Source organism: Cetorhinus maximus, chromosome 16 (genome assembly GCF_964194155.1).
Source record: "Cetorhinus maximus chromosome 16, sCetMax3.hap1.1, whole genome shotgun sequence".
NCBI classification, from domain to species: Eukaryota; Metazoa; Chordata; class Chondrichthyes; order Lamniformes; family Cetorhinidae; genus Cetorhinus; species Cetorhinus maximus.
This window is the reverse complement of record NC_135894.1, coordinates 28,273,088-28,286,406: the sequence shown is the minus strand read 5'-3', so window position 1 is coordinate 28,286,406 and position 13,319 is coordinate 28,273,088. Positions and strand designations below refer to the sequence as shown.

Below are 13,319 nucleotides of genomic sequence, written 5' to 3'. Positions count from 1 at the left end.
TCAGAAGCTTTTTCCCAGGGTGGAAGAGTCAATTACTAGGGGACATAGATTTAAGGTGAGAGGAGGAAACTTTAGAGGAGATGTGCGGGGCAAGTTTTTTTACGCAGAGAGAGTGGTGAGTGTCTGGAATTCGCTGCCAGAGGTGGTGGTGGAAGCAGGTACGATAGTGGTGTTTAAGAGGCAGCTTGACAAATACATGAATTGGATGGGAATAGAGGGATATGGACCCCGGAAGTGCAAAATGTTTTAATTTGACAGGCAATATGATCGGCGCAGGTTTGGAGGGCCAAAGGGCCTGTTCCTGTGCTGTACTTTTCTTTGTTCTTTAACCCTCTGCACCTCTGAATTCTGCAGTCTTTCTCCATTTACGTTATACTCCATCTGCCAGATTTTTGCCCACTCTCTCAACCGATGTCTGTCTCAAACTCCCGATGTCTTCCTCACAATATACTGTCCTACCTGTCTTTGTGTCATCTGCAAATTTAACTACCACACCTTCGCTCCCCTCATCTAAGTCATTGATGTAAATTGTAAAAAGTTGAGCCCCCAGTACAGACCCCTGTAGGACTATACATGTCACATCCTAACACTCAAAGACCCGTTTATGCATACTCTGTTTTCTGCCATCCAGCCAATCTTCTATCCATGCTAATATGTTACTCCCTACCCATGAGCTTTTATTTTCCGCAATAACCTTTGACTTGGCACCTTATCAAATGCCTACAGTGAAGCAAAATACTTGTGCATTTCATCTGCCATTTCCTTATTATCTGCTATCAACTCCCCATTCTCAGTCTCTAGAGCAACAACACTCACTTTGCCTACTCTTGTCCTGTTTAAATACCTGTAGAAACTCTTGCTATCAGTTTTTACTTTTCTAGCTGGCTTCCTCTCATACTCTAAATTCTTTCTCCTGATTAACTTTTTAGTCATTCTCTGCAGTTCATTATATTCTGACCTATCATCTGGCCTGTCACTCATCTTTATGCAGTTACATGCTTTTTCCTTAAGTTTGATGCTTTACCCAACTTCTTCAGTTAACCATGGATGGTGGGTCCTCTCTTTTGAATTTTTCTTTATAGTAGGAATATACTTATTCTGAGTATTCTGAAAAATCCCCTTAAATGTCTGCCACCGCGTCTCTATTGATCTATCCCTAGCCTCATATCCCAGTTACCTTCAGCAAGCTCAGCTTTCATGCCCACCAAAGTTGCCTTTAAGTTTAAAATACTACTCTTAGACCCACTCTTCTCCCTTTCATACTGGATGTAAAATTCAATCATATTGTGGTCACTGCTACCTAGGGGTGCCTTTACTCTGAGATTATTAATTAATCCTGTCACATTACACAGTACCAAGTCTAATATAACCTGCTGTCTGGTTGGAGGCCTATAATGTGGCAATGAATAGCAGTAAACCTGAGGTTTAGGAGTGTTTTGGTGGCAAAAGGGTAAAACTAGAATTTGAGGTTAAACTGGCTAGGAATATAGACAATTATAAAAGCTTTTACAAGTATAACTACAGGTCAGTTAGTCTCACATTAGTCATCAGGAAAATGCTGGAATCTATTGTTAAGGAAGTCTTAAGAATGCACTTAAAAAATCATAGCGTGATCAAAGGCAACATGATTTTATGAAAGGGAAATCATGTTTAACAAATTTATTAGTTTTTTTTAAAGTGTGTAAAATAGGGTTGATAAAGAGAAACCGGTAGATGTAATATACCTGAATTTCCAAAAGGTATTAGATAAGGTGCTGCACCAAAGGTTACAACAAGATAAGGGACCATGGAGTTGGGGATAATATATTAGCATGGAAAGAGGATTGGTTAATGGACAGGAGGCAAAGAGTAAGGATAAATGGGTCATTTTCAAGTTGGCAGGCTGTGACTAGTGGAGTCCTACAAAGCTGAGTGCTGGGACCTCAGCCATTTACAGTCTATATCAATGATTTAGGCAAGCAGACAGCGGTGTTGAAAAGAGATGTTGGTGAAACCTATCATCTTACACTCATCAGGACAAATGCAAGAATGCCAGATTTCAAACACACACAACAATTTATACTAGAGAAGAAAGGGGTGCTGACTGTTTAACAATTTAACTGATTGGCCAGGGTGTTGCCGTGGAGAAAGCAATGTGGAACTATAGGCTCCCCAATCTCCCAGGTAATTCAAAAAAGGCGCAAGGCTCGGACATATTCCTTTTGTTTGCAGATAATGGGTCCCTGCATATGAATACATGTCACTTGTAGCAAGCGTGAATGAGCCACATTGAGCTTGACTGATTATCTTAAATTGGTTGTTAGTGTTGCAATTAGTGCACTCAGGATTGTTCAACAAGTGTTGCCCAATCGCAAAATCACACCTAACAGTAGACATTTTGTTTCAGGTTTTGTAAGCACAGGCTGATTGAGTATGGTCTGCACTTTGTTGATTACGAACAACTGAAGGAGCATCATCTTTGACTCAATCAGCCAATCTCTTGGACGAATGGCCTACATACCTGCCATCAAACTGGCATTGAAATTCATACACAATATTGCTCAATTATGTGGTCGACAGAATGTCTTTTTGGACTGACAGCAGCCTCCTGTTCCTGGAAAATGCCACTCATGTAGCCAGTATGTGTGGCAGTGTGAAACAACCAAGACAGAGTAACATATCTAAGTTTGCTGATGATGCAAAGCTAGGTGGGAATGTAAGCAGTGAGGAGGATGCAAAGGGGCTGCAACAATTATCGACAGATTAAGTGAGTGGACAACAAGCTGGCAGATGGAGTATAAGGTATGCAAGTGAGGTTATTCACTTAGATAGTAAGAATATAAAAACAAGCAATTAGAAGACAAATGTCATGTTGGCATTTAGTGCAAGGGGATTGATGTACAAGAACAGTGAAGTCTTGCTACGATTGTACAGGGCTTTGGTGAGACTACTCATGGAATACAATGTGTAGTTTTGGTTTCTGTGTTTAAGAAAAGATACTTGCATTGGAGGCCAAACGGCAAAGGTTTGCTAGATTGGTTCCTTGGATGAGAAGGCTGTCCCATGATGAGAGGCTGTCCCATGATGAGAGGCTGAGTAAATTGGATCGAAATTCTCTGAAATTTAGAAGAATGAAGGGATCTCATTGAGGCATACAAGACTCTGAGGGGGCTTGACAGGATAGGGACAGAGGTCGTTTCCCCCCGGCTGGGCATCTAAAACACAGGGGCCAGTATCAAGATAAGGGGTCAATCATTCAGGACTGAGAGGAGGAGAAATTATTTCACTCAAAGCTTTGTGAATCTTTGGAATTCTCTACCCTGGATGATTGTGGATATTCCATTGAAAACATAAGGATGGGATAGACAGAATTCCCTTGGGGAATCAAGGGATCTGGGGAGCGGGCAAGAAGGTGGAGTTGAGGCCAACGATTAGCCAAACTCGTATTGAGTGACAGGGCAGATTCAGCATGATGAACAGTTTACTCCTGTTTCTATACTCTGCAGCACCCACACCCTGTACCCACCCCCACCCGCATTCTCGCCACCAGCACCCAAACCCCCAAACAAGCGCCCCTACCCTAATACCCATGCCCGGCCCCAGTTCCCACCTGCCTGCCGCTGTCTGGCCTCTTCCTGCCTCCTCCTCCTCCGCTTCTCCTTCTTCAGCAGCGCCCGCAATTTCCTGTGGCTGCGGAGACAGAGAGAGAGAGAGAGTGAAACCCGAGATACACAGACACACCGCACAACCCCGCCCCCCTGGCCGGAGCCGCCGGCCCGGGGCCCCCCACACACACACACACACACACACAAGGCCAGGCCTTAACCTCCCCCAAGCTCCACTTCCCCCACCTATAGATATGGCACAGCTCAGGGAGTGGAGCTGGGCTTTATTCCCAGTGCCGACCCCCACAAACACACACCTCAGCTTCTGGGACTCGACAGCTACCACCATCGCCATTTTCCCAGCCGCCTGGCGGGTCACATGGCCAAAACACGTCGTGACGTCACCTAGTCTGGGTCACGTGGGGCGTGGTGGCGTCACGCGGGCTGTGCGCCTGCGCCAGGCAGGCTTTTTTTGTAGAGTTGTATTTCCATAGCATCTTTCATAAACTCTCTCGGGATGTTTGAGAACAGTTCACACTGAGTGTCTTACTGACTGTTGTAATCTCACCTCCACTATGTTAGTCTGATTTAAAAAATACTGGCCTAAGCGACTATTTAATAGTTCCCCTGTCATTAGCAGTAAGTTTATCCTGTGTGTCCCCATCCTGACTATTTTATGTGCCTACAGATTACTTCACTATTTAGGTGGTAAAGGGAAGAGTGGAGCCAATGGAGAACCAAACAGGGTATTATTTACACATGGAAGCAGGGGGCAGGGCTGACGTATTGATAAACACTTTGCCTCAGTCTTTACCGAGGAAGAAGATGCTACCCAGGTCCTGGTAAAAGAGGAGGAAATTCAGTCACTCGAGGGGTTTAAAATAAGGAAGTGGAATTGGGGAGGCTGTCTGTACTTAAAGTGGACAAGGCATCGGGACCAGATGAGATGCATTCAAAGACACTGAGGGAAGTGAGTGTGGAAATTGTGGAAGCACTGGCCATAATTTTTCAGTCTTCCTTCAACTCAGGGCTGATGCCAGAGGACTGGAGAATTGCAAACATTACACCATGTTCAAAAAAGGGTGTAAAGATAAGCCCAGCAACTACAAACCAGTCAGCTTAACTCCAGTTGTGGGGAAACTTCTAAAAACAATAATTTGGGCCAAAATTAATAGAAACATGGACAAATGCAGGTTAATTAGGGTCAGCCAGCATGAATTTCTTAAGGGAAAGTTATGTTGAACTAACTTGCTGGAGAGTTTTGAAGAGGTATCAGAGAGGGTTGATTTGGGCAATGCGGTGGATGTGGTGTACATAAGATTTCCAAAAGGCATTTGATACAGTGCACAACAGACTTGTGAGAAAACTTAGAACTCTTGGAATGAAAGGGACAATAGCAACATGGATACGAAATTGGCCGAGTGACAGGAAACAGAGAGTCGGGGTTGATGGATCTTTTGCGAGCTGGAGGAAGGTTTGTAGTGGAGTTCCACAGGGGTCAATGTTGGGACCCTTGCTTTTCCTGATATATATTAATGACCTAGACTTTGGTGTACAAGGCACAGTTTCAAATTTGCGAATGATACTAAAATTGGAAGCATTGTGAACTGTGAGGAGGATAATGTAGAACTTCAAAAGGACATAGACAAGTTGATGGAATGGGTGGACAGATGGCAGATGAAGTTCAATGTGGAGAAATGTGAAGTGATTAATTTTGATAGAAAGAACATAGAGAGACAATATAAAATAAAGGATACAATTCTGAAGGAGGTGCAGGTCCAGAGGGTGTATATGTGCATAAGTTATTGAAGGTGGCAGGACAGATTGAGAGAGCAGTTAATAAAGCATACAGTATCTTGGGCTTTATTATAGGGGCGTAAAGGACAAGAGCAAGGAGGTTATGTTGAACTTGTATATGACACTAGTTCAGCCTCTGCTGGAGTATTGCATCCAATTCTGGGTGCTGCACTTTACGAATTGCAGAAAAGATTCACAAAAATAGTTCCAGGAACAAGGAACTTCAGTTACGTAGATCGATTGGAGAGCTTGGGATGTTTTCCTTGGAGAAGAGAAAGCTGAGAGAAGATTTGATTGAGGTATTCAAAACTATGAGGGGTCTGAAAGAGTAAATAGGGAGAAACTTCACACTCGTAAAAGAATCAACAATGAGAGAGCACAGATTTAAGGTAATTGGCAAAAGAAACACAAACAATATGAGGAAAAACTTTTTCATACCGCATGTGGTTAAGGTCTGGAACACACTGCATGAGAGTGTGGCGGAGGCAGGTTCAATCGAAGCATTCAAAATAGAATTAGACTGTTTTCTGAAAAATAAGAATGTGCAGGGTTATGGGGAGAAGGCAGAAGAGAATGGTTCATTCAGAGAGCCAGTGCAGAAATCATGAGCCGAATGGTCTCCTTCTGCATGGTGACAACTCTGATTTTTGTTAAATATTTCTTGATAGTTTAATTCAGTAAGTAGTTCCTTTGCCTTCCTAACTGTTTTTATGACTTCTCCATTCGATTTTTCATCCTCTCATTTATGGTCTATGTATTTAGAATTTGCCTTTACCTTTAAGTTCAGTTCTACTCTTACCTCTATATTCGCCCATCATTTTTCATTATCGCCTAGTTTGTTCTTGATTTTTAGAGTAACATATTTTTCCTGAAACAAAAAGCAGGATACTGGAAATCTGAAATAAAAAAACCAGAAAATGCTGGAAATACTCAGCAAGTCACGCAGCATCTGTGCAGGGAGAAACAGTTAACATTTCAGGCCAATGACCTTTCATCAGAACTGGGAAAAGTTAGAAATGTAACAGTTTGAAACAATTGAAATGGGGGAGGGTGGCAAAAGATCAAAAGAGAAGGCCTGTCATAGGGCGGAAGACAAGAAAGATTAATTGACATATGAGTTAGTCTTCCAGGGCCAAAGAAAATGGTGATGATAAATAAGTGAATAATATAATTAATTAAAACACATTAAGGATGGCAGGACAAGTGAATTGTCAAGGCTGTAGCATGTAGGAGCTCCTGGATACCATTGTGATCCAGGGTAAACACATCTGCATTAAGTGTTTGCGGCTCGAGGAACTTTGCTTCAGAGCCATTGAGCTGGAGGCTGAGCTGCAGACATTGCGACACATTAGGGAGAGGAAAAGTTACCTGGATGCTTTGTACCAGGAGGTAGTCACACCAGTTAAGATAGGGTCTTCTGATTTGGTCAGTAGCTAGAGACAGGAGGGTGTGACTGCGAGTGAGGCAAATCAGAGGACTCAGGGGGCAGGAGTGACAGCTTCTGCAATTGTCCGATAGGTTTGAGGTTCTCTCAGCTTGTTTGGATGAGAATAGGGGCTGCAGGATGGATGAACAAACTGACCATGGCACCGTGGTACAGGGAGCCATTCAAGTGGGAAGGGCAAAAAAGAATGTAGTGGTAGTAAGGCACAGTATAGTGGGGGGATTGACACTGTTCTCTATAGCAAAGAGCGAGAGTCCAGGCGGCTGTGATGCCTGCCTGGTGCCAGGGTTCGGGACATCCGCGCAGGGCTGGAGAGGAACCTGCAGTGGGAGGGGGAGGATCCAGTTGTCGTGGTCCATGCGACATGGGTAAAACTAGGAAAAATGTTCTGCATTATGCATGTGCATAGTGTACATAAAATTAGAGAGATGAATACGTGGCTCAAAGACTGTGTGGAAGAAGTGGGTTCCGGTTTGTGGGCACTGGCACCAGTACTTGGGAAAGTGCGGGCTGTACCATTGGGACGGTCTCCACCTGAACCATGCTGGGACCAGTGTTCTTTCGAACCGCATAACTAGGGAAGTAGAGAGGGTTTTAAACTAAATAGTGGGGGCAATAGATCAAATGTGGAAAGATGTAGTATATCAAAGAGTAGAGACAAGATAGGAGAGGAAAATAGTAATGTGGGAGATGAAGGTCAGAGAATGGCAGGATGGGATTGGGAGAAAAAATTCTAAGAATGCACCAACAATCAAGATTGGATGTTATAAAGATAACAAAAAGACAAAACTAAAGGCTCTTAATTTCTGAATGCTCATAGCATTCATAACAAAGTAAACAGATTGATAGCGCACATTGAAGTAAATAAATATGACCTGATAGCCATTATGGAGTTGTGTTTGCAGGATGACAAGGATTGGTTCCTTAAAATTGAGGGGTGTATGACATTCAAGAAGAATAGGAAGTAGGTAAAGGTGGAGGGGGTAGCATTGTTAATCAAGGATGGCATTTGTGCAATAGTTAGAGATGACTTTGGTTCAGGAGATCAGGATGTAGAATCAGTTTGGGTGGAGATGAGGAATAGTAGGGGAAAGAGTCACTAGTGGGAGTGGTCTACAGGCCCCATAACTAACCACAATGTAGGACCAAATGTACAAGAAGAAATATCAGATGCTTGTGATAAAGGGACGGCAATAATCATGGGCAATTTTAATCTACATATGAACTGGAAAAATCAGATTGGTAGTAGTAGCCTGGCTGAGGAGTTCATTGAATGCTTTTGAAATGGTCACTTAGAGCAGCATGTTCTGGAACCAACCAAAGAACAGGTTATATTAGACTTGGTATTGTGTAATGTGACAGGATTAATTAATGACTTCAGAGTGAAGGCACCCCTAGGTAGCAGCAACCACAACATGATTGAATTTTACATCCAGTTTGAAAGGGAGAAGAGTGGGTCTAAGACTTTAGACAAAGACTAAGATACTATTTTAAACTTAACTAAGGGAAATTATGTGGACATGAAAGCTGAACTAGCTGAAGGGATACTAGGCTAGGGGATAGATCAATAGAAAAGCAGTGGCAGACATTTAAGGGGATATTTCAGAATATTCAGAATAAGTTTATTCCTACCTTGAGGAAAAATTCTAAAGGGAGGACATATCATCCGTAGTTAACTAAAGAAGTTAGAGAAAGCATCAAATTTAAGGAAAAAGCATATAACTGCGCAAAGTTGAGTGGCAGGTCAGATGATTGGTCAGAATATAAAGAAAGGCAAAGAATGACTCAAAGGTTAATCAGGGGAAAAAAATTAGAGTATGAGAGGAAGCTAGCTAGAAATGTAAACATGGATAGCAAGAGTTTCTACAGGGTATTTAAAAAGGAAATGAGTAAAGAAAGTGAGTATTGGTCCTCTAGAGAGTGAGAATGGGGAGTTAATAGCAGATAATAAGGAAAAGGTGGATGAAATGAACAAATATTTTGCTTCTGTCTTCATTATAAAGGATACAAAAAACATTCCAGTAATAGCTGTAAATCAGGAGGTGAAAGGAAGAGAGGAACTTGGTGAAATGACAATCACTCGGGAAGCGGTATTGAACAATCTGATGGAGCTGTGGGCTGATAAGTTTCCGGGTCGAGATGGACTTCATCCTAAGGTCTTAAAAGAGGTGGCTAATGAGGTAGTAGATGCATTGGTGTTAATTTTCCAAAATTCTGTAGATTCTGGAATGCTTCCATCAGACTAGAAAGTGGCAAATATAACCCCTCTACTCAAGAAGGGAGGGAAGCAGAAAACAAGAAGCTATGGACCAGTTAGCTTGACATCTATCATGGGGAAGGTGCTAAAATTAAAGAGGTTATAACTGGGCACTGTTTAATCAATTTATCGGAGTATTTTGAAGGATTAACATGCACTGTGAATAAAGGGGACCCTGTAGACATACTGTACTTGGATTTCCAGAAGGCATTTGATAAGGTGCCAAATCAAAGGTTATTGCAGAAAATAAAAGCTCATGGTATAAGTGGTAATGTATTAGCATAGATAGAAGATTGGCTGGCTAGCAAAAAACAGAGAGTACGCATAAATGAGTCTTTGTCTGATTGGCAGGATGTGATGAGTAGAGTCCAACAGGGGCCTCAACGTTTTACAATTTACATCAATGGCTTTGATGAGGAGAGTGAAAACATGGTAGCGAAATTTGCAGACGACACAAGAATAGGTAGGAAAGTATGTTGTAAAGAAGACAAAGGGAGTTTGCAGATGGACATAAGTTGAGTGAGTGGGCAAAAATCCAGCAGATGGAGTATAATGTGGGAAAATGTGAAGTTGTTCACTTTGGCAGGAAGAATAAAAAAGCAGAGTAGTTCTTAAACGGAGAACAGCTGCAGAATTCGGAGCTGCAAAGGGATCTAGGTGTTCTAGTGCATGAGTCACAAAAAGTTAGTATGCAGGTACAGCACGTAATCAAGAAGGCTAATGGAATGTTTTCCTTTATTATGCAAGGAATTGAACATAAAAGTAAGGAAAAAGGCTTTAGTTATACACGACATTGGTGAGACCACACCTCGAATACTGTGTGCAATTTTAGTCTCCTTATTTAAGGAAGGATGTAAATGTGTTGGAGGCAGTTCAAAGGAGGTTTACTGGATTGACACTTGGAATGAGCGGGTTGTCTTATTAGGATAGGTTGGACAGGCTGGGCTTGTTTCCACTGGAGTTTAGAAGTGTGAAGGGTGACTTGATTGAAGTATACAAGATCTTGAATGGTCTTGACAAGGTGGATGTAGAAAGGGTGTTTCTGATTGTGGGTGAGTCCAGAACAAGGGGGCACTGTTTTAAAATTAGAGGTCACCCTTAAAGGACAGAGGTGAGAAATTTTCTCTGAGGGTTGTGCGATCTTGGAGCTCTCTGCCTCAGAAGGCAGTGGAAGCGGGGTCACCAAATATTTTTAAGGCAGAAGCATTTAGATTCTTGTTAGACAAGGGAATCAAAGGTTATCGGGGTAGATGGGAATGTAGAACTTGAAACACAAACAGATCAGGCATGATCGTATTGAATGGCGGAGCAGGCTCGAGGGCCCAAATAGCCTACTTCTGCTCCTATTTCGTATGTTCATAGAAGAGAAAAATTTTGATTGTTTTTTTGCTGCTCTTTCTTCAGCCAGCTTCCCAAATGACTGTGGTAAAACTGGAGCAAAATAGAACTAAAGTAAACTTTAGCTTTCACAGTCAAACAATACATTCAGCATTCATATAACGAAAAGAGCTGGAGGGTGGAGCTTCCCACAGCTTTTGAGCTCTTATTGACACCAGTTTCTTAAAGAGAAAACACTACAACATTGCAGTCTTTTAACAGCAGGAAAGGGAAAGAATCTTTCAATATCGCCTTTCCTTATCCTTTTTCCCTTAAAGCAACTTTCAATTTCTGATGTTTGCTACTTAACCTCATTTGGAAAAAACTGTCAGTGAAATGTTTTACTTTGAACTGTGCGATACAAATTACTGCAGATGTTGGAAATTTGAAATAAAAACAGAAAATGCTGAAATGATCATCAGGTTAGGCAGCATCTGTGGAGAGAGAAATAGCGTTAATGTTTCAGGTCAATGACACTTCATCAGAGTTCTTTCAGCATTGTATCCAGGATCATGAGACCACATCCCTGCTGTCACCTCTGTGATTTCCAGACATGCCTGTTTACTGAGATGCTGACTTCTTGCTCCCATTCAGCTGGAATGATGCATCCCTGCGGGTCCTTATTGCCTGCAGCATTACCTCGAGAAATGTGTCCAAGGATCAAGGGGCTACGACCATCCCACGTCAGTTTTCCAGTACAAAAGTTGCTGTCTGTGTTGCTGACGGTTAGAGAATGGATGAATTGTAACCCCTGCCAGGGTCCCTTTAAATAGAAATTCTTTGACAGTCAGGTGCAGTCATCATCACACCCAACCACTCAGGAGTCATGGAGAAAGGATGATAATGCCGTGGCTGAGTTAAAAATCTACAGCAAAGCATACTCAGGTCTTTTGGGCTCACGATCTACTGCCGGACTCTCCCCACTGTGAGCAAGTCTCGATGTTAAAAATCAACCCAAAATCTCTGCAAGGTGTTTGGCAGAGGGAACTGCCAAGCAGTAAGCACTGAGCATTCAGTGAGTTTGGGTTACCTGAATTTGATAGTTCCCATGAAGTACAGCTCAATCTCACCTTCATTTCACTATAGAGGAGTGTTAAAATGAATGTAAAATTCCCTCATTTCTATGTAATTATAGTGTTAAATGATAGTCCAGAGCTAGGGGTTACTGTCTCAGAATAAAGGGTCAGCCATTTAGAACTGAGTTGAGCAGAAAATCCTTCACTCACAGGGTGGTGGACATTTGGAATTCTCTGCCTCAGACAGCTGCAGATGCTCAGCCATTGAGTATGTTCAAGACAGTGGCCGATACATTTCTGGATGCAAAGTGAAACCAAAGGGTATGGGAATAGTGTGATAAGGGAGATGGAAGAGCAGCCATGATCTTATTGAATGGCGAAGCAGGCTTGAGGGGACAAACGGCCAACTCCTGATTCTATTTCTCATGTTCTTATGTTAATTGTTGGCCTGCTTGTCCTAATGACTCTGGGGGGCAAATTATTTACGTGGGTCTCAGTGAAACTCAGAAGTGGACGCATTGGAGCCAGGTTGCGGTCAAGCATCAATTTTCTTTGATTCTTATCTGGCCAGATCCAATCATTCTTGGCAGATAAAATCCCCTCCCCACTCCAACTCTCGGAGAGTATGAGGAAGCAGTTTGGGGTGGAAATTAACATGATGTAGGGTCAAAGGGGTGTTTTGTGACTGACTGACAGGTGTATTACTAAAGCAAATAGGAGCAAAACTGCTCATTGGTACAACATGCACTTAACGGGCTGGCTACTCACCACCCAGTCCCCACTCACCACAACCCATTCCCCACTCTCCACAACCCATTCCCCACTCTCCATAACCCATTCCCCACTCGCCGTATCCCATTCCCCAGTTGCTACAATGCATTCCCCACTCACCACACCACATTCCCCACTCTCCACAACCCATTCCCCATTCGCCATTCGCCATATCCCATTCCCCAATTGCCACAACGCAATCCCTTCTCACGGCAACACATTCCTCACTCACTACCTATTCCCGACTCGCTACAACCCAATCTCCATTAACCACAACCCAATCTCCATTCACCACATCTCATTCCCCACTCACCGTATCCAATTCCCCATTCACCCCAACACATTACACAATGACCACAACCGATTTCTCACTCACCACATCCCATTACCCATTCACCACAGCCTATTCCCCACTGACCACAACCCATTCTCCACTGACCACAACCCATTCGCCGCTCTCCACTACCCGTTCCCCACTCACTACAACCGATTCCCCACTCACTACTTCGGATTCTCCACTCCCCACAACCCATTCCCTGCTCACGACAAACCATTCCCACTCACCACAACTCATTCCTCACTCGCCACAACCGATTCCTCACTCACCAGAACACATTCCCCACTTACCGCAACCAATTTCCCATCACCACAACCAATTCCCACTCGCCACGACCCATTCCCCGCTCCACATGACCCATTCCCCACTCACCACAACCCATTCCCCACTCTCCACAACCCATCCTCCGCTCACCACACCCCATTACCCACTCACCAAATCGCATTACCCACTCACCACAACCAATTTCTCACTTGCCATAATCCAACCCCCACTCGCCACAATCAAATCCCCACTTGCCACAACCACTTTCCTCAGTAGCAACAAGCTAAAGCAAATAGGAGCAAAACTGCTCATTGGTACAACATGCACTTAACGGGCTGGCTACTCACCACCCAGTCCCCACTCACCACAACCCATTCCCCACTCTCCACAACCCATTCCCCACTCTCCACAACCCATTCCCCACTCGCCGTATCCCATTCCCCACTCTCCACAACCCATTCCCCACTCGCCG

At 43.3% G+C, this 13,319-nt stretch overlaps 1 protein-coding gene across 2 annotated transcripts in view; it reads right to left on the bottom strand.

The window, feature by feature from the left end:
- Nucleotides 1-3,985, bottom strand: part of zrsr2 (zinc finger (CCCH type), RNA-binding motif and serine/arginine rich 2) — a 42,007-nt gene extending 38,022 nt beyond the window's left edge. For both annotated transcript variants that reach the window (XM_078559569.1, XM_078559570.1), the window contains exons 1-2: nucleotides 3,902-3,985; nucleotides 3,590-3,669 (exon numbers count right to left, since the gene is read on the bottom strand). In XM_078559569.1, the coding sequence (XP_078415695.1) occupies nucleotides 3,590-3,669; nucleotides 3,902-3,939 (118 nt within the window). In that variant the 5' untranslated portion in view covers nucleotides 3,940-3,985. The remainder of the gene's footprint in view (nucleotides 1-3,589; nucleotides 3,670-3,901) is intronic.
- Between the last annotated feature and the right edge of the window lie 9,334 nt (nucleotides 3,986-13,319).